Raw genomic sequence first — 22437 nt, forward strand, 5'->3', positions numbered from 1 at the left:
TCCCCCCCAGCCCCCCACAAAGTTTCAAGAGGATTTTTGCCATTGACTTCAATGGCCCCATTGGTTATAATGGACCCGAATTTTTCGGGATTTTTTTTCGGGATTCGGACAAGCTCATAAATTGCTAATATATGTTGGGGAGAGGTTCCAGTAAGCACGCTCCAAGTTTGGAGCCTCTACCCCAAACCCCCTCCCCCCCAGCCCCCCACAAAGTTTCAAGAGGATTTTTGCCATTGACTTCAATGGCCCCATTGGTTATAATGGACCCGAATTTTTCGGGATTTTTTTTCGGGATTCGGACAAGCTCATAAATTGCTAATTCGGGATCCCAAAAGCCAAAAAAAGCCGAAAATCGTTATTTTCGGCTTTTTTTTCGGCTCGGGATCCCGAAATGCACATCCCTACTGCCCACCACTCCACTCCAGTGTTATCAGGGGATGGAGTCCACCAAGCTGAGCATGCTCAATTTGTCAGTCTCTTCCAAGAACCCTTCATCCAATGACTCAGCATTTGCCCTCTTTTTTCCACTGGGGACATAAACATGGATCTCCATCTTCGGTCTTCTGACCTGGCCTGTCCTGGCCAGGGGTACAGTCACCCCACTGACCACTAGATCCTGCACTGTGGGATCAGCAGAGGACCCGAGTTGCAGATGCTGGCAACACCTTTGTGGGAGGCCACACCTAGTTAGACAGGGAGGTGGCTTCACCTCAAGACGGACAGGGCTGGAAAAGTGAAGGTAGGTGCATTTTTTCCTCAAGTGATTTTGTGATCTCACGTTAGAAAGGGGGTCATTCTGGTTCCCACCACCTTTCAGCCGGTGTGATGCATCTGGGTGTTTTAACGCAGGCAGCCTCATGGTCTTCCAACAGCCCGGGCATACAGATTGCTTCATTCTGGTCCCAAGACATTTGTACTTGTTCTGTTAAAAAAAGGGGGGGCAATTGCTAGGAGTAACTGGTAGTATTTTGTAGAAACAACTTGCATTTTTGCACCAAGGAAGTTATGCCAAGGTATATGGGACAGAGTCTGTAGTAACACTCTTGCCTGCCTCTACCCTGTCTGGGATCCAGCTCAGTTGAGGGGGGGAAACTCTAGGAAAGCATTCTGTGTATGCTATATACTCATCACACACTTCAGACTTGTCTGGCAGCATGCATTAAAAAAAAAAGATTAGCCATTGCCACTTTTTAAATCATAATACTGCAAGTGATAACCAGCTTAAGGACAAGACTACAAAACATTACACCCAAGGATGCATATTTGAATTGAGAGCTTAGTTCTCAGATAACAGATTTGTGCACAAAATCCTACATTTACTCTCTTCCATCTCTTGGTTAAAGGAATCTGTGGGCAGCCATAATGGAAACTGCTGGTCATGCAGTACAAATGTGGATGGAGTCCAGTGGTCTGCTTCATATAGATTTCCACAGCCATTAATACAAAATACACCTGTGTGTCTCTGTATATTTTAAATGATCTCTGCTGCAGTAACATACAAACTGTACCTTAGTAATGCGATCTAGTCATTTTTTTTCTTGGCTTCCTATAGCCAAGGCTCTTGAGAAAAAATCCAGGTTCTCGGGGTACTCCTGGCAATTACAGAACACTGAAAATAGACACACGTTGCTTGCAATCCTATTTTCTCATAGGATTCTAAAATCTGAAAAAAACAAAACATGGGACTTTGACCTAAATGAGTGAAGTATTTATGGCACTTCACCAACTGGACAAGAGTGACTCAAGCAGTTTAACTATCACTAGGCTGTTCCAGCACTCTTTTGCAGGCCTTAGGTCTAGAAATCTTTTGGTTTCATCCATTTACTAGGCCCTGATAGCAACAGTTCCCCAATTGTAGGTACAGACTGCAGATCTACCCCCAAGGTTTTGAGAAGACTGAAGAAAGCCACACACAAGCTCACCTGGAGAAGAGTCCCACTGTGTTTTTCCAGTGACCTCTGATTGAAGTACTGGTAACTACCAAGATAGGAACGCTGTGTAGGTGGACAGGGAGCCAAAGTGGTCCTGCTTGCCCCCAGAAAAGCAATGTAGGTACTATATTCCCTGTTCAGCGTCATTTCTTGGCTGATCTGGATCCTAAATTATGAAATCCACTGGAACACTGCAGAGCTTGAAGCTTTGAGCTCAATGCCTTGTTCTTTAATGGGAAAGTTCTCTAGATGCTTCCTTCCCCTGGTCCATCCCCGTTCCTTAGAGGCAATTTATAGTTTGTTGTTCAGTCACACAATCGAGTCCGACTCTTCACGACCCCATGGACAGTTTACAGATTAATAATTTAGTCTGAACTCCGCATAGTATCCATTGCCAAGAGGGTTGGGGTTACAGGTTCTGTAACTTGAGGCTTTTCCTCATAGTGAAATGGTTGCAGTATTAACCCAAGAACCACAAGTGGAAAGCCAAGTTTTATTAAAATGCAAAAAACAGGCAAAGGAACTGCCATCATTTGATTCTTACACCTTTAAGCAATGCAAGAGCACCACGGGCTTCGTAAAAGATGGAGAATATGGCTAACTAAATTTTACAAGCCACAACCCTTCTATAGTGTCTGTTCTCCACTGCAAAACCTTCAGTTGAGCTTGCAATTTATTTTGAAAAAAGTTAGCATGTTTTTAAATTATTTCAAAAGAGACTGCTCCAGTCCCTCTAACAAGCTTTAAAGGCCATTATGCAAGAACACAAGCAGCACAGAGTCTGCAAAAAAACTGTTGCTAAAGGTTGTGGGAAGATATAGCAACAGCTCAGTAGTCCATTTATGCAGACTAATGGCTCAAGGTATTTTATTTAGGCACAAAGCCTACTGTCCAAAAATACAACAAAAGTTAGATCTGATCATTCAGAGGGCTCACAGGGCCCTCCAGAAAAACAGCTCAACTTCAGAACAGAGGTTTGGGTGACAAGGTGCATCCCGCTGATTAAAGTTTCTACCCTGCTTAAAGCATATTCTTCAGAGTGCTAGACCAATGTGCTTTGGGGGTGTTCGGTTACCACTCGAGAACTAAATATATAGCCTGACAAGTGAAGGCTTCTTGAAGCTCAGAGGGGCATTATTGTAGCTGGTTTCCCATGCTTAATGTTTATTGTTACAGTCCTTGCAAAAGAAATGTGATGACTCATTGTTTGAGTGGTGTCCTTGAATCACAGAGCAGCAAACTCCACCACCCAGCTTTACACTGCTCTTTTAAGATACCCCCCCAATCATTTTGTGCTGTCAGCCAACTCCAATCAAGTACAGTAGTTCAAGTACTCATGGCACAGCATCAGCCCATATTATAAGATCCCAATATTTGGATCCAAACTTGTTCATAGCATAAACCGGCAGTAATTTGCTGCTACACTTATTCTACCTTTTGTTATTTAGACCCTGGCGCCTACTTGGTGATCCCTGGCCCAAAACGTATTCGGCTGTCCTCAACCAGAGCCAGGGCCTTCCTGACCATAGTGCCCGCCTACTGGAACTCCCTACTGAATGACATCAGGGCCCTGCAGGACTTAATACAATAACGCAGGGCCTGTAAAATGGAAATGTTTTGGTTGCTTATGGTTGAGGACAGCAACGGGTTCCATCCAATGTTCCCTCTAAGCTGTGGAGTCTCATGAGCAAAAATTCTACTTTGTGAGCTACTGGAATTAAAGTTGTGAGCGAGAGATTTGGCCCCTGCATCAATTAGTTTGCTCTGGAGCCATCCTTCCTGAACCAAGACAAAAATATGTGAGCCAGAGGCTAAAAAACTATGAGCTAGCTCACACTAACTCAGCTTAGAGGGAACACTGGTTCCATCTAGTCTACCTAGCCCCTCCCTTCTGCCCATGCGAAAGGATACTAAGCTATATATTTATGCAGCTCTTTGCTGAATAGCTTAGGTTGCTTTTGACTGTTTTTAACTTGATATTTGAATTGTATATTGGAAATGCTGTCCCTTGCCCTGAGCCCTGTTGTATAGGGGAGGGTGGGTTATAAATCAAATAAATATGCCCAGCTAGGAAATCTGTAACCCCTAATTCTCACAGTGGTCAATAAGGTACAAAGGCTTAATGTGGCAGGGTTGGGTTTGCACAACTAAAGGCAGCTTAACACAAGTAGTCTCTCTGAAGAATTTGAACTGAAGAAAGGTGTGAGGCTAGTCCTCCCCTCTGAGGGCTACAACTGCATTTACTGCCAACCAAATGCCACTGAATTCCACTTACACTAAGATATTAACCATAGGTTTACTCAAGTACACTTGAGGAGCATGGTGGCTGTCAGGAAAATATGATGGCTTAGAATTTACGGCAGTTAGACAGCTTACTTCAAAGCAGCTTGTTGTGCCATCTTTCCCAGTTCCGGTATTTTCTATCAATTTCTATCTTATCAGGGCACCGCGGGTGCTTATAAAAGAACAGAAAAGTCATAGCTTAGAGGTTTCTTAATTTATTGAACATGTAAAGATGCTGTTTCAGTTACTGAGTCCCCTGGACACTTCCTCTGTATTTAGGATCAGCTTCTTCCTGCAAAAGGAAATTATCAGCTTCTTCCTGCAAAAGGAAATTACAAACTTTATTAAGAAAACAATATGCATGTATCTGCTGCCAACAATAAGAATAAATGAATTTTCGCTCTATACATTTATGTCCATCAATAGGATTTAAAATTGATTTTAAATGTAAATCAGAACAATCTTTTGCTCTTACTACACTGCTAATACACTACTAAATACTACCATTTATGATATCATTTTACATTTAATTCCTTGAATTTCAGCCCAGAATTATGGAGGCTACAGAAACAAACTTTGAGATTTGACCAGTGGTCTTTTAAATCTGAAATTTATGCCATACAACTCATATGAAAAGAAAGGCCTACCAGGACTTACAAATATCCAGCTCCAAACTTAAACTCTTATGCATAACCTATTTGAAATTCAGTCTGAAAATCTTATTACTATTATCAGATAAACTTAGGATATTGCCATTTTCAAATAGAAGTATATTTACTTCAATATTATACACTTTCATGGACATTATACTTCAATTATACCAGGGGTCAGCAACCTTTTATAATTGAAGAGCCAACGTCAAAATTCAGAGCAAATGATCAAGACAGTCGAATAACGTTCATTTGCTCAAAAAAAAATATACAACTTAGAACTACTACTGAGACTCTGATTAATGAAGTTTCCACAACACTATCACTAATTATTGCAAATGTTTTTATTAGTGTCATCAATAAGTATTCTTTTCATAAACCAGCATAAATCTGTGAATGGTTCGCACTTGGATTCCTGGCAACTATTGATCTTTTTCATTTCCCTTTAAAGCATCCAAAGCAAGCCTCTAGTTCCCTAAAAATCTGTGCCTGCCATTCCATTCACATTTTGATTATTTTAGTACTCCATGTATCCCTCATATATACCACATTAAAAATTTCATTTTCCTCAGAAGAGCCATATCTGGTTTCAGAAGGCTGATTTAGTATCAGCTAATTTTACATAACTTATCATTAGGGAAGCAATTTGCCAGACTCGGTCCTAACCTTAAAAAAGCCTATCTGCTACTTACCTATTCACCATTATGTATGACTTCTCCCATTCTCCATCATCTGACAGCTGTCATCTACTGGCCTATGTATTTCTGGGGGGGGAAATGCTTGAATTATCACCTAAAACAAAGTATGTCTCTCCCCCCTCCCCATTTTGAGCATCTTTAAAAATGGATTTTTATAGTTAATAACTAGTTTAATGTAGAATAACCTTCAAAGTAAGCCACTTCAGTTGGGTTTCATTTACGTAACTGACACTATTTCAACAGGAATGCTTCATGTCAAAGAAAATTCAGTATTAAGCAAATTCATCTAATTAAAACCAGTCAATTAAAAAAAGTGGTCTCCCCATATAATTAGTCTGATGGACAGTATTCCACAATGTAACCTAGACCAGTTTCCGCCAAAATGTTCAAGAATTACTACAATGAGAGTTAATGTTTCAGATTTTATTAAATACTTGCTGCCTTTCAACTTCTACAGCTTTCTAATGTTTATTGTTACATTTCCAAGTTGTGTTTGGAGGGCATTTGTGACCTCTGGCATGTGGGTTGGGAGGGCCTAAAATCAATACCCTGAAAAGCGTACTGCTTATTTTCCACATATATGACCCAATAAAACCATCAATGGGTTGTTTCTTCAGCCAAATAAATTTGCAACAGCTTAAGGTTTCAAATCAACTAAGGTCCCTGCCACACTGGCAAAGTGTGGCTTTTGAAAGCTGCACCAAAATAGAGACACAGCGGCGGGATCATACAGATTCCATGAGCCACCACGCAATCGCTCCCCGGCATGATCAGATGCCGGGGAGACTGGGGAGAAAGCGACGGGAGGCTGCCGAACTGCGCATGTGTGAGCATGTGCAGTTCGGCCAGGAGCCAGGGATGCGCTGGCAGAAGGACGCGCCGGCGATCCCACGGCCGTGCTTGCCCCGGCTGTTCCGGTAAGACCTCCTCTGGAGGTGGTGTATGTTTGATGCGGGTTTTCGGCTGGAAGGGCTGGATCGGGGACGGGCGCGCAACGTTTCCCAGATGTTGCGGTGGGATCGCGCCCGTTTGCTGCGCCCCCGATCCGTCCCTCTCCCGGCCCAAAACCTTTCGTGTGACCGGGGCCTGAGTCCACTATTTCTTTCTTAGAAGCAAGACTCCACTCAGAGGCCAAAGTATACAACTTAGCTTCCATATCTGGTTGATTAAGTTAATCAAGGAACATGGTAAGCATTGTTAGCCTCTTTTGCTGTGTTACAATACCATGTCCCTTCCATCTTGGATCCAGGAGATGGTATACCTGTATAAGTACATATGAATTCCCTTGGATCCTGAAACAAAGAAGACTCCACATATGAGACCATAATGCTCAATCAGATCACAACTATGCTTTTCAAAATGTGCTCCCACAGCATGTTAAATTACCCTCTCAAATGCTACTTGACCAATACTGCAATATTAATGTTAATTAAGACTATTAAAGGAGAAAAGCATTTACAGCTTTGTATAAAGTCTATGAATTCTGCAGATCAGAAGACCCTCTTCAAGAAGACCTTTTATGAAAATAATGTCTTACCCATGTTGTACCAGCATTCTTGAGGACCTGATGCACTATTCATTTGCCCATTCTGCAACATTAACATCACACCTTGGAGGATCAAGTGTGAGCCTAGAGCAAACTTTATCTAAACTCTGCAGGGCTTGTGGGTCTGTGTGGCCATGAATGATGTTCAGTTTTGATATTTTTTATATGCAAACAATACATTTTTTGTCTAATGCTATTGTTATGGACATGAATATTACCATATGTATATAGGGTAGATCGAGCTATGAACAGCTCACACTGTTACATTCTTCCTGAACTCTATGTGACCACATTCATCTAAAACTGTCCTGCCTACATGATATTCTTACCTCAAGAAGCAGCACTCTGGTTTCATCCACCAAGCATTACCTTCACCTAAAGAATAAGAAATGAAGTTAGTAGGAAAATACATACAACCAAGTTTCTGAAAATGAATATATTTAAACAGAAAAAGAAATTAATCTACAGATTGGTAAACTGAGGGGAGCTTACAAATTATATCAGTACATTGGGAAGTATGGGGCACAAGTAGAAGCTGATTTTTTTTCCAGAGACTGGAACACAGGATAATGAACAAGCAAACTAGTCTTAAATTGTTTCTGAATCCCCAACTGCCAACCTAGCATATTTGCAGCAAGAGGTATGATACCCCTTCTTTGCAGATGCAAAGCCAATTACTTGGCTGCTTCACTGTATTGCTCCATCCATCCATCCTCCCATCCCCTCCCATGAAGCAAATCATCTCTGGTACTAGTTGAAAGCTAGTCCAAACACCCTCTGAACTCTTCACAATACAGATAGGAGTTTGAGTTTATTCAGCTTTCTACTACCTTGCTTTTCATTTGCTGCCCCCCTACTCATGTCTTTTCTGTGAGCCTCATTAAGGGCATACAGTGGGTGAAAACACAATCTTTAAACTGGCAACTGCCCTTAAAAAGGTGAAAGACACTACCAAGCCAGCCAATGTGCCAGTTTCCTCAAGTCCACATCTTGGCTTGATACTTTTGCAAAACAAAAAGGAACATATTTTGGGATATAGCAACAGAAAGGGTTTTTTTCCCATCACTAGCTAATTCACTTGCAGCCAACCCGTCCCACATTTCAGTGTTGGTGTTCAATGCCATTAGATATCAGATGGGGATTTGTATACACCATCATGAGCTTCCACAGGCATACTAATATAGCAACCCTTCTCTAACTGCAATGAGAGTGGGAGAAGGCCAATCCTCCCATTTCTCCCCCCCCCCTTCACTTAAAGACAGATCTGCAACTGACCTGTTGATTCCAACCTTGCTAGCTGCGATGGTGGAAAACAACCAATGGTCCAAACAAACCTAAAAAAGTACATTCTCTTCATATTGAGCCTTGTTTAGAATAAGTGACCACAGGCTTCCCTGACCTGCAAGCAGTCAGCTCCCAGTTGCTCAAGTGGTCTTTAACTACTGTTTGGGAGAAAACTACAGCCAATAGCAGCTTTGCAAACAATGAAGTAAAGCCTCCCTCCCCCCACAAGGTAAGAAGTGCTTCTCTCCTGACAGCACCAGTTATCAGAACTGATGGCCTAGCACATTACGTATTACGTATTCTGGCATCACACTTCTGAGCTTCTGAAATCAGCTTTTGCAAGCAATCAAAATCATAAAAAGAGGTGGGGAAAAGGTTAAAAAATGGAACACAATGCAAGCACTTTTAGTTATTTCTCATGCCACTTATACACAGTGGTACTTTGAGCAGACAAGGATTCTTATTTTACTGTTTGTCGTTGCAGTTAAATACGTAGCCCCAATGCCCTACTCACCTGCTTTAAGTGAGAGATACTAATTCCAATTACATAGAGCTAATGTATTAATCTCACACACATTCAGTAAATCCTTGGCATACTACACAGAACTAAGCAGGCTCTTAACTCATTTAAATAGCACCCACACTGCCATTTTGTTTATTTTTAAAATGTGCTTAAACTAGTGGAGGTACTTTATTAAGCTTTCGTGATGGACATTACTAGTTTCATCCATTCTGACAGGATTTTAAAGATACTTCTCAAACTTCAAGACACAGAGGACTGGACTGTCCAGTCTGAGAACTGGTTACTGATTATAAAAATTCACTGTTGAAACCTGCTCATTAAGTCCCTTTTCTTAAGATAAAGCACCCCACTTTGAAACAAGTACTCTTTAACTCTAAATATACACCGTAAATATGTTACTAATACAAGCAGAACAAGCCTTTCCTCACTGAACTAGGTTTCTTGTGCTTTGGCCAAGAACCATATCATATGAAAACACTTTAAAGACAGCAAACTCCGCTAACTAGCACAACAAAGCCAAGACTTGGAGGGCAATTAGGTATGCAACCCCACCATGTATTTTCACCAATGCAGCTTTTGATAACGTGTATGAAACATGAAAAGTGGGAGTTCTCCATTCTTCAGTGCATCACATGAACACAAAGTTGCATCACATGAACACAAAGTTGCATTATACTCAATCAGACCATTGGTCCTTGAAGGTGAGTATTGTCTACTCAGATTGGCGGCAGCATTCCAGGTTCTCAGGCAGAGGTGGAGTTCTCTCACATCCCCTGGTACCTGATCCTTTAACCAGAGGTGCCGGGGTTTGAGCCAAGCAGATGCTCTACCAGTGAGCCACATTCCCTCCCCCTATCATTTGACACAACGTAAGAGCCAACATCCCACCACCCAAGTACATTACATAACTGATCACTAAAGTTACAAGTTCTATTTCCTAACCACCAAGTACAGTAACTGTTTACTCCCCATGGAATATTTACCAATACATTCATCTGCATTGCCAAGAAAGGGCTGTAACTGACTTTTGCCATGAGTCTAGTATGCATTAATCAGAGTACTTATTGTATGACCAAATAGCACCTTTAGATTAGTTGAAGTTATTCACAGACTCCCTTTCCCTTCCCACAAAGCTCTAACAAAATGTCTTTGGCACACAGCAGTGATGGAAACAAGCCATATAAACGAAGGAATCACGGGTCTGAGGCATACATCTGAGCATCATAGTTAGCTTGCCTTCTGCTGACTGCAGGTTGTGCCTCAAATCTAAGTATCATAATATCACACAGTACAAGCAGTGCTGCACTGAAATTCCATGGTCAGAAGGGTGATGCCAGAGTACCCCCACAGCAAAGTTACACAGAAAGCCACCAAGTTAATTATAGTGCTTTTTACCTACCTGTAACGCAGGCGACAATGAGAATCTCGGAGCAAGCAGGAATACTACATCCGGGTCCTAATGTCCACTGCCACTTGTGGTACTACGTTCCTCACAGTTATGCACTGCAGAAATGCTGTCTAAGTGCTGTTACGTAGCAGGCCACTACTTTTAAAGAGTGTCAAATTGCAGTCTCAAAAATCCAGCAAAAATGCCGCCACAAGTGGTTGCCAAGGAGACGCCAAGAACTTTTTAAACAAAGATACCACAAAATACGCACAGAAACAGAAATTCATCTTTTCGTTATCAATGGTAAGCATGTGTTCACAGCATGCTAATGGTTTTCTAGGTAACAGAGATGTGGAAACATGAGAAGAATCTGGGATTTGTTATCAAGCCCCTTTTAGGATGGGACCAGAAAAGGTTAATGGGCAGCAACACGTGGAATACTGCACAAATGTTAGGCCTATAGTGGCCTAAACTCTTAGATTATGAATGGAGGGGAAGCGTCTAACTAAATGGAATGTCCAGTTCAGTGATAACTCACACTGAAGCATTAGGCTCAGAAACTTGTTACTCATCCTGATTTTAACATGTACCCCAAGTCAGGCTACAAGTATTTTCAAGTGTGGACATGTCAACAGCACTGATCAGAGTCTGCATCTGCCAGATACAAGGTCAGTTTTAGGAAGAATATTAAGAGATGAACCTGAGGAAGGTAATATGACAATCAGCCTCCTTCACTCTTCAAGGTTACAATACTACAAGAGAGCATGGTTTAGGATATGGGCCAGCATCATATGGAAAAATGGCATGTAATCTGAAAAATAAACTGAAAATTAGTGCCCATGTCCAGGTGCCCCACCGAGTCAGTCTCAGAATGCCCAATGTTGGGTGTCCCAAGGACACCACTAAGAAAATTATCTTTGAGTTTATGTCCCTAAACACCATGCAAGTGCAAGTTCCAATTTCATTGTATTGCATATAACCTCTTCTCTTTCTCTACACTGGTATCCAGTGCCAAGAACTGTGTTCTTCCTACAGTTCAAATAGGAACTGAGTTTGTGTCTAACCTAAATGGTTCAAGGAAATATACCTCAAATCCAACTGCAACACTAAATTAAGTGACTATTATTCAGCGACCTTGTCCATCAACAACTGCATTCTTGCATTTAAATTTTTTTGCTTAGCATATAGCTTTATGCCAGTAGGTTGCATAGCCAACATGCTTAGGAGCTGATGGCACTAAAGCTTTTTCCACACAAGTTCAGTAGTTCACAGATAGTCCATTCTTCCCCCCAAACAGAAGGGAACATGTGAGTGATTAAAAACTACACAATACTCAGAAGTGCTGAATGAAAATACACCCATACTTCAATGCACAGAACTGTCTCCAAGCAGGCTGATCTTCCTTTCATCAACCCATAGTGCACTGTTATCCTGGGAAACTGGGCTCCCAGCATCTCAGGCACCATCCGCGTACAGCATCAAGGACACCTTACAATCTTTTTTAAAAAAACAAGTGATGGATGAAAAATTCAAACCCTCCACCAGATTCAATGTAAGTTTATTTGTGATATATAGCCCTAGCGACAAAGATCCAATTTCAGTTGTAGTCTGGCTCCCAAGAGTCAAGTTCACCTGGCAAACTATCATTACAGTGCAAGACACTACATTACTTTTATCATAACCCTGTAGTTTCAAAAGGATACTTTTTTCCTCTGCACTCCCACTTCCAAACGACACCAGTTACAAAATACAAGTACCCTCCCATACTCAGCATTTCTGCCAAGCCATTTTTTTAAGCCTAATCCTATACACTGAGCCATGTTACGGGAACCTCACACTGAACAATCCTTTACACGACCACTCAATAGAAGCCATGCTTTGATTTATGGAACCTGGAATGGAGAGGTTATTAAGACCTCCAGCAACGAATGCTATGAGGAACCTGCCAATGCATTCTCTTCCTCCCACCTTGCTTTCACTGCAGGGCTGAATTCTATGTGTCTGCAACATTTGACAGTTAGTTTTATGTGCCATTAGTTTTATGTGCCATCACCCCACCCCTGGCTTCTTTACTGCAGGGCACTTAACACCCCAAGTACCTAAAAATCAAGATCAAATACTGGTTGTGCTTCTGGACAACTTAAACTACAGGAATATTGGAAAGGGTAAGACTACACCTGTATGGTTCCTTCCACTGTAAATTAGGTCTCAGTATTTAATATTAAGCAAGTAAGTCAGACATTTTATGGCACAGTGGCTTCTGGCTATAGAGCATGCCAGACACATGGTTTCTGTTCCAACCACCTCACTGCATGTTGGAGGGTAAGAGCATCACTGCGTTGCATTCGTGGAACTGTGAACGGCAAGTTTACGATTAAGAATCATTACTACATTTAGTCTATTTATTTTAAGCACAGTAAAAATGTTTACACGTGGGAATTCAAATGGCACACAGTACACTGCCATCAAGGTAGGGATGTTATACATCAAAAAAGCTAAGTTTTGAACACTGCATTACATAATTAGATTTTTCTTGCCCCAATTACTTACAAATCCTAAGTCATTAAGTTTCTAACATCCATAAAAACGTAGCTTTCTCACTAAAATGCAAGAATTAAAAAAAAGTATTGTCTAAACAAGACCAACAAAACAAATTGGAATGAAAATCTACATGTTACATCTAAAATCGGGGCTTTTTGTTTGGGCCTTCATATTCTTCTCTCCCTCTCCCATAAGCTGCTGGAGTTCCAGGCCCCATTCCTCTAGGGCCCTGGCCACCTACAGGCCCTGCACCACCCTGCCCAAATCGCTCAGGACGCTATTGGAACAGTATTATAACAGTTCATTATGTGTAGTTGATGTCCATGTGTATTAAGTATATATTTTAGAAGGTTCCGTAGTCAACGTTCGTCGATACAATCACCATTGAGACGATCCACAGGTACCGGGAACATAGAAAGGAAAAAAGGGTAATTTAATAATTAGTTGATTTTAATACATGCCTTGAGGTATGTTCCCAACTTGATCCATTCTCAAATACCTGTTTCAAGCAAACAGATACACCCTGAAGTGCTAAAAATGCAAGCATTAGTTTAGGCTTGAACCAAGAATCCTCTCAAAAGGAATTCTATTGATTGGCCACTTTTAATTGTTCTCTGTAGTACAGTGCAAAGCTTTCTAACAAGGCTCAAGTAATCCTAGCTAAGCCTAGCCTAGGAAGGCCAGGTTCATCTTATTGAAACACAAGCTTATCTTGGTTAAAGAAGATGCCCACTCACCAGTTAAGTGTACAAGACTGTCTCATTTGTGAGGACTCAAGATTACGTTCTGCTTATTTAAAAAGCAAAAATTTTCAGAACAAAGTCAAGTAACAAAGTACAAGGAATAACATGAGTCTAATCACATATTTACCTATCCAAGACAAAACAAAACATGAAATGCTTGCACACGGTTGTGCTTTAAATAGTTCAATTTTAATAAAGAGCCCCCTGGGGCCACCTCAACAGATCATGAGGTTTTGCAAGAAGTCCACTATGACTCTGCAGTTGCCAAATTATTTCAGCTAGTTGCCGCACACCCATAAAAACAGAACAAGATTGCAATACAGCACACTTTTGTTAAGCTTGCCATCTTATCTGCTGTACCTTCTGCTACCAAGCTATCAGGCATGAAGTAGAGTAATGGACTGGAAATGTTTAATGTTATATCAGTGCTCCAAGTTCAACTTAAAACTTCAGTTTTATACCAAAAGGCTTTCAAATTCACTACAGCTTACTATAAAGCCAATTCACTCAGTCTGGTTTCTTAACAGGCAGGCTACCTGTTTGAATGAGTCCCTGAACCAGATACACATACAGATGTACTATGCAAATGGATCGTGCCCCCAATTTTCTCCACTGATCCTATGAATCAAAATCTAAATTCTAAAAGGTTGCAATCATGAAATCACTGATGATCCAGCTGCATGCCTGAGCCACCCATTTGCAAAGGTATCCAATTCTGGGAGTCAACAGAAGTACGGTATTCCTACCATGTGAACAAGCATCATGGTCAGATTTCCTTTAACAACTGGCTACAGTTAAAACTGCCAATTTAAACTGCCAAAGACTTCTAAACATAAGATTTAACATTATTTTAGCAGTGAACGCACATTACTACATGCAAAGCACTGTCTCTTGGAACTTCAAGAGGCTGAGATTCAGGAGCACAAATTCCAAGCAACAATGGCTTTCAAAAATATGTACTATGTGTACTTGGATTTTTGAAAACATACATTTGGGATTTAACACACTACCCATTTCGTTACCATCTATGACTAAATTACAGGGTCGTTCAGCCAAGGGCACCATCTTGAGAATTAGTATCCAGAAAGCATTAGATTTCTTTTTATGAAAAAAGAGTGCTTTGTGAGCTACGAGTAGTTCACTTTAACAGGAAAGGCTCAATGCACAATTAGCCTTACCACCCCATTCCTGGCCATGATTTGGATCTATGTTAAGAGTTCATCTGTTCAGCAAGCTGAATTCCTACAACCATCAGACCACCGATTACATCTGGATTGCAGAAGAGATTTGCCAATTATCAGCACTGCTGCAGTGCTACTGCAGTACTCCAAGCAGGCCCAGAGACCATGCCACACATCTGTAGTGTGGATACAGATCTCTCTACAAATACCAGGATTATGAAATAAGGTATTTTTAAACAGCACCTAAACCTCTTGACCAATGAATTGTATACTTAGTCCTTTAACAGTCAAGGAGGGCAGTACATTAAGAACCTGCCTAAGAATGAGAACTACTTCTTTAATCTTCATAGGGAAACACCAATGTATACAATATGGTACACTGGCTTGCCACTGACATACTCACAACTCTCTACTTGCAACTAAATTCACTGCATTAACAACAAGCACAGGTATGAGCTTCAGAAGGTGCCTTAATCTTAACAACTGGTTTTGAAAGAGTGCTTCCATCCATGTTAAGTCTTCAGTTTTCAACTCTATGCAAAGTTATTTCAACCTCAGAAAGTGGAAGGTGACAACAAAAAACACTTCTGCTTATTAAACTAACTACAAAGCTTGTGCATTTTCCCAAACAAATGATATTTTCCCAAAATGTTTGCAAGAGTTTCTTCCAATCTTAACTGAAGAACTCTAACCCCAGCTGCCCACAGAAAGATTACTAATATCCACAGTAAAAGTGTTTAAGCAAACCCATTAACCATCATGACAAAGACTAGGCTCGCTTTTACACTGCCTAACGAGCCCAAGCTATTGCATTATGTACAATGGCAGAGAGAGAAGCCTAACTCAGAGCATAGATCATCTGGGTTCAAAACCAAGAAAGAAGAGTTTTACAGTTGCAAAATTGTTGGGTTATTGAAGTCAAGGTGCTGCAGGATACATTACCATGTCGCTCCCCATCATAGAGCCACTCATAGATGCTTGTCCAACTGCAGGACTGGTTTCATAGCCAAGGCCAGTACTACCTCCTAAAGGTGGGAATTTCTGAGCTGCAGCACCATAAGGATCTACAAAAAGAAATTTATGTGGTTACACAGAGAATTAATACCACCATATGTGCAAAAGGGTGCATGAAACACATACCTCCCATGTTCATTGTGCTGGTAGATCCATAAGGATCTACAAAAAGAAATTTAAGTGGTTACACAGAGAATTAATACCACCATATGTGCAAAAGGGTGCATGAAACACATACCTCCCATGTTCATTGTGCTGGTCCCGCCCATTCTCATGTCTCTCTCCCTCTGCAAAAAAAGCAAAGACGCAGTTCTAAAACAAGTAAATTGCTTAAAGTTCAGTTCTACTAATGTACTAAACCAGTGTAAGCTACAGAAACCAGAATAAAAAATTTAAAGTAATTCACAATGCCCACAAGACCATTTATGTAAGGAAGAAAACAGGAAAAATATAGAATTCCAAGCACAGAAGTCAAGGAAATATTCTGAATTCCTAGTGATCAGCATTAAATGCAGGCACCTGAGTAACTAGACTATTGGGATTCTTCCAGTCCTGACTTACAGGGTCCATATAACCCATTCTACTGTAACTTTCTTCCCTCTGTCTTCTCATTTGCTCTTCCATCTCACGCTGGCGGAGCATAATTTCCTCTTCTCGCCTACGGCGCTCTTCTTCCTGCCTGAAAAATTCATGTTGCCAATTAGACTTTAAGTATCATTGACTTCTGAAGATTATAATGCACTGTTAAGCATTCCACAAGCACTGCATTATCAGTTTTCCATTGATGTCATCAACTTACTAGACCATAGTCATTACACAAGATCCATGATGGTCAAGAGCATAACTAGATAAACACAGGCTAAAGCACCCAACTGGGAGTCTACACATTCTAAGTACTAAGCTAAAAATTACCTCAGCTGCATTTCTTTCCGTTTCTGCATCTCTTGATTGTGAAGTTCTTCCATGCGCCTCAGTTCTTCCTGTCGCCTCATCAGATCTAAAAAATAAACCACTGTATCAAGCTTCTTCAGAATCATAACTTAAGAGACGAAGTTGAAGCTATAGGAGTCATGTCCATTATCTAGAGCCAAGCCCAACACCATTCCTGAGGTTTTAGAGCTACAATTTCAAAAAGATTCATGACAGAGCTCACAAGAAGTTTGTATCAGCAGTGAAATCCTGTACATACACTAAAGCAATCAGTGGCTAACTGCCACAGTACTTATGTCTAAACATCTGCAACCACATCAGTGTTTGATAATCATTCTGCTTCTATATATGACAAATTAGCAACTGTTTGCAACCACTCGTGGCCAGTGGTTGAAAAATGGTCAGCGCTGAGGAACAACATTAAGTTAACAATTCAATAGGTAATGTGAAAATATTCTGTGCAGCGTAGTCAAGTGTATGAGACTGTAGCACACTGGCAAGAGAAGAATGGAAATATGGAAACATCAGTATGCGGGGGGGGGGGAAGGAGCAATCTAAATTGCATAAGGAATAACTCGCCAAAAATCTGTTCTAAGTACCTTGACGCAAGAGGTTTGCCTGATGCTCATGATAGGCATCTTCCATTTCACTTTCTAGCTTGTCCTTGGCATCTTTCATGTTTTTATCCACCTGGTCTCTTTGCTGTTTCTCCATTTCATCCAATGACTTCCACTGCTGCGAATATTCATACTCAAAACTTCCAGGTTGTGCAAAGCGTGGAGGAGTCTCCCTCTCCCTAGAAATCCACCATAAAACCCCCAAAACTATTAAGCACAAACTTTGTGCCAAAATATCACCAACAACATTAACCAAGCAACAACATTAAGCAATTCCTGTAATATACAAATGTATATGAACCTACTACAAAATAAAACTAAAGACTCCAAATACGCAAAATGCTATTACTACACACTTTACTTGACAACCGCTAATTTATCTTTCCTTATTACACCAGGATGCATGACTGTGGTGCCAATTTTAAAATATCTGTAATATAAAATGTGATACATGACATATAAACTCCATATAGGGTAAAGTGTGACACACTTTAACTACCAAGGTAAGCCACTTAAGATAAAAAAAAATACAACACCTTTAGTAAAACAAGCTTCCAATAAAAATTAAGCTCCTACACTGATCAGGGAAGTATCGATGTGCTTACTTTTGATACATTGGATTCTTCTGAGCCAGTTTTTCTGGAAGCCCATCTTCATCATCCAGCTGTTCTAGTGGCTCCACGACAACTGGCCTGGGAGTACTAATAAGGAAAAAAAATCCACTCTCTTCAAATAATGGCTTATCAACTCAATGTTTACTTGCTTAAAGTTTTCTCTGTCTCTCATGTATAACAACTGAGAAAACATGGTTAAGTGGTTAATCTACTCACGTTGTCAACAGAAACACTCCTTCAGAACAGCGTTCAAAAGCCTTCCGTGCTGCAGGCTTGGATGCAAATTCAACAATTCCTTTTCCAATTGATCTGCCACGATCATCGACAATTACAATTGCTCTTTCAATTGGGCCAAACTGAGAGAATGCTTCTTCCAAAAGTTCATTGGATACATATGGAGAAAGATTACGTATAGAGAGAGCAGCAGCATGCGTGGCGAAACGCACACGAAGCTGTCTTCCTCTCATAGGGATATCATCAAGTTCAGCTTTTGCAATTTCAGCCAGAGCTCGGGATTCCTACAGAAAGTTTCCCAACAACAAAACTGTTAGTATTTAAGCATGGAGCACCTAATAATCATTGAAATATATATATTATTTAATAATGCTTACCAGTTTAATAAATCCAAAACCTTTTCCCTTGTTGATGAAGACTTCACCAGGTTCACCATATTTAGCAAATAACCTCTTAAACTCCTCCTCAGTGATATCAGCAGGCAAATTCCCAACAAAAAGACGACAACGCTGAGTGTAGGTCTTCTCTCCAGGCCGCCTCAGAAGTGACAAATTGGCTTTAAAGCCCTAAAAGCAAATTAAAGATGGACATAAATTCCTAAAATGGATAGCTGTGAGATATGCAGCAAAGATTCACCAATTAGAAACCAATGCTGCAGGCTAGTATGAACCTGAATGAATTATTCATCTTTCTCCATATACATATTTACACATACGTTTTCATTGTTAATATAATCATATTCTCTCTTGTAGAAAGTCAGTACTCAACAACTTTACAGCTACACTATTTAAAACTGTCTTTCCCCATCTCCAGTTTGCTTACACAATAAATCACATCTAGACACCACTGGAAAGCTCTTTACATGGGCCTCTCTTGAGAGATCAGCTTTCTTCTCTGTGGTCAATAAAAAGCATCTATTCACAACATGAGAAAACCTTCTACCCCACTCAACTCATACAAGCCAAAAAACATACATTTGTTTCATTATCAAATGACTTGCACAACCACTCATACATTCCACAACCACAAATCAAGTTTTCCAGTTTTATTAAGCAGCACATTGAGAAGTTCTAGTACAACCTTTTTAATACAACATTCCCAACTATCATTTGCAATCCATAGCAGATTCAAGTCCATTGCTGACTTGAATCCAATGAGCATATTCATGGATTACAATATGTCTGAATGGCACAAAAATTACATCCAGCCAAATCTCTTCCTCAAGCCTTTCTATACAACATTGGTTTTGGCTCTTCTCAAATCCCAACTACAAAATGACTCCACATTAGCTGGCTTGAGGGTACTAAAAATAAAAAAAGTTTCATTCACTTGAAATACTGGGCGATAAAACTCAAAATTTACCCATTTTAAAACTTTCTATTGACACCATACTACTATGTCATTTAAAATTTACACTGTTGCCTTGCTGTATTTTATAAATAATCTCCAAGTACAAGAACAGATAAATATGATACGTGCCTATAACTATTAAAAACCAACCACAAGAATGTTGTATGAACAGCACAAAAATATAGATCATCTACTGCATTCTCACTAGCATAAATCACAACCCATAACTATTGAAAACTGATAAACTGCACAACCACAGTATAACTCCACCTTAATCTTTTGACTTGCTATTTTTTGCCTCACCACACACTCTTTATATACTGTAAACTCTGTAACCTCTTCATTGCTAAGTTCTAACAACAAGGTTCTATGCCTGCCTGCTATAGTAAAAAGTCCTCAGAATCAGCCCTCCTGTCTTGTTCAAAAAAAGAATGAAAAGCTCTCTCATCCACACCACTTCCACCAGATTTTAATTGCAGTCACTTCACAAGAACTCAGTGAATTATCTTGAAAGACCAAACTTTCCTGGTTTTAACTCGCTGTGGATTAGCTGCATCAGGAAGTGTGGCCTCTAATCAACAAACAGAGGAGTCTTTTAAACGTCATCAAGGCACTACAAGATAGTTGTTTTTACAACCACCTCCACAGTCACGATTAATATGATCAACAATCTGGCCCACAGAATTATAGAGCTGCAATGCAATGTTGGAAATCCCACTCAACCAGCAGACCCCCCCCCCCCCAGTTTTATGAATACTCAGCAAACATTAACAAATTTGTTTTCCTTCTACATCTTGTAGCTCCTGAAATACATTCAGTAGAGTGTGTGGTGGAGAAGAACTGATAAAAATTCATTCTCCTTTGGTTAATATATATTCTTATACATGTCTGTGGATAGAGAAGCCCTCTTTCACTTGGTTCTTAGAGCTAACTATTCTGCTAGTGAATAAGTTGTTTCCCACTCTTGGTTAACTTAGGAGTTACGAATCCTTATCTACGCGTATGAAAGAACAGAGCACTCTCAATTAGCTTACTGACTGTCATACAAACATAAAAGGCCTGCTGGCTCTGATCCGTGTTCCATCTAGTCCGACATCCTGTCCCACACAGCAGCCACACAGTTACTCTGGAGAACCAACAACAGGACAGAGACCGAGATCTTCCCCTGATTTTGCCTTCTGGCACTGTTATCTACAAGTTTAACTTCCACTGACGTACCTCTCCTTAATGAATCTAATCCCCGTGTAAAGCCGTCTGTGTCGTCACTACGTCCTCTGGCAACAAACTTTATTCTACACGGACAGACTCTTCCATATACCTAAAAACCCCGCTCAAGTATGAAGAACAGTCTACCTCAGTCTGTGGCTAGCCTGATTTTACCGATTATCACGAGGAAGAGAAAAAACGTAAACACTCCCTTTACGGGTTCTAAAGCGCCATGATAAATTACCACACTATAAGAATAAAGGTGTGTTAATTTCCTAAAAACCGCGTGAAAATACCTAAAAACCCGACGGCTCCTTCCCCGCACCGGTGACATTTCTCTGGCCTCCCTGGACCCACCCCCGCACATGCGCACACCGTCCCACCAAGATGGCGCCGCGGTGCCGCTCGCGCATTAAGCCACGAGCCTCACCGCCATCTTGTCCCGCTCGCGTGGCGAGGGCCTTCAAGCCGACTCCCGTCCCGCTCACCTCAGCATCTGACATTTTCTCCCCGCCGGGGCCTTGTTGTTGTTGCTGCTGCTGCTGCTGCGATGGGTGCTGATGCTGGCTTTGACCTCCTCGCCTCTCGCCGCCGCCACGGTGCTGCCCGGGGCCTCCGCCCTTCGGGCCTCCTCCTTGTTGAGGTCCTCCGGGAACTCCCTTCAGGCCGCCACCACTGCCGCCTCCGCCAGGGGACTGCCCGGGCCCTTTCTTCGAGCCACCCTGGCTGGGGCTCTGGGTTGGCGGCGGTTGCGGCTGCTGTTGCGCTTCCCCGCCCCGTCCGCCACTCTGGAGCCCTGACGTGGCGGCAGGAGCCGAGGAGGAGCTCGGCGTCGTGACAGCCGCGGGCGGCGGCTGCGAGGCAGTCTGGTTCTGGGTCGGCCCTCCGACGGAAGGCGACGATCCGGCTTGGACGGTGGAAACAGACGAGGAAGTAGAGGAGGAAGGCGGCGTGGAGCTCGAGCTGGGCGGCTTGGTGGGCGGCTCTGGCTTTGGAGGACCACCGAGGCCGCCGCCGCCGCCGATGTGGTGGTGCGCTCCGCGGGACTGGCCTATGCCACCCCCCATGCCCTGCGACGGGGAACGGAAATCATGGTTCCCTGGGAGGCCTCCTCTGCCTCCGCCGCCCCCGCGCCGATGAAACCCGCCTCCGCTGCCTCCACGGCTACGGAAGCGGTCTCTCGACATGGTGAAAATGGTGGCGGTTGAGAGACGAACGGCGCTACACACCTGGGTTTCTTTCCTGCCTTAGAGCCAGACAAGGCACAAAATGGCGACAGGCGATCCGAAGGGAAAAACGGCTTCGCCGCTTCCTTTGTCTCCCCTTTATATAGCCTCGCCCCTGAGTCGTAATGCCCGCCTCTTTTTCTTTTTTTGCAATAGGAAGCCGTTCCTTTCGGATTGATAGAAAAGCTAGCCAGTCAGCTTCCAACGTCGCGATCTCCGGATACATTAGGCTTGACACGAAACGAATACGTCAATAGTGGCTAGTAATTTAGCCAATAGGCGTCGAAGTTTGTGGCGCCTGGACTGCCAGAGGGCCGTTACCTTATATCCGTCGATGATTGGATTCTTTGGTCAGCAAAAGGCGTGGCTTGCCGTTGGAGCTGGCTAATCAAGGTTATGCGCGTAGAGTGGGCAGTCTCACTGCCTAATAGCGCGTGGGTATTCCTACCACGTGGTTTCGAATGGGTGTAACCTACTTT

The 22437-nt window shown here is 41.8% G+C and overlaps 1 protein-coding gene across 4 annotated transcripts; it reads right to left on the reverse strand.

Annotated features, from left to right (window-relative positions):
* Positions 1–4422: 4422 nt before the first annotated feature.
* Positions 4423–22017, reverse strand: SFPQ (splicing factor proline/glutamine-rich). Of its 4 annotated transcripts, none has more exons than XM_015407810.1 (12): positions 21221–22017; positions 18554–18742; positions 18159–18460; positions 17934–18029; positions 17311–17507; positions 16694–16778; positions 16301–16460; positions 16020–16068; positions 15710–15831; positions 7438–7483; positions 5557–5628; positions 4423–4506 (listed from the first exon to the last, which is right to left on the reverse strand). In XM_015407810.1, exons 1-10 carry the CDS (start codon positions 21917–21919, stop codon positions 7460–7462), a joined length of 1923 nt encoding a protein of 640 aa, XP_015263296.1. In that variant the 5' UTR covers positions 21920–22017; the 3' UTR covers positions 4423–4506; positions 5557–5628; positions 7438–7459. The 4 variants fall into 4 exon arrangements, with proteins under 4 accessions (XP_015263296.1, XP_015263295.1, XP_015263294.1 ...); XM_015407809.1 differs by having other exon boundaries at positions 4423–4533; XM_015407808.1 differs by lacking the exons at positions 4423–4506; positions 5557–5628; positions 7438–7483 and adding an exon at positions 7495–13120 and having other exon boundaries at positions 16343–16460.
* Between the last annotated feature and the right edge of the window lie 420 nt (positions 22018–22437).

Source organism: Gekko japonicus, unplaced genomic scaffold (assembly GCF_001447785.1).
Source record: "Gekko japonicus isolate JY-2015 unplaced genomic scaffold, Gekko_japonicus_V1.1 scaffold2944, whole genome shotgun sequence".
NCBI lineage: Eukaryota > Metazoa > Chordata > Lepidosauria > Squamata > Gekkonidae > Gekko > Gekko japonicus.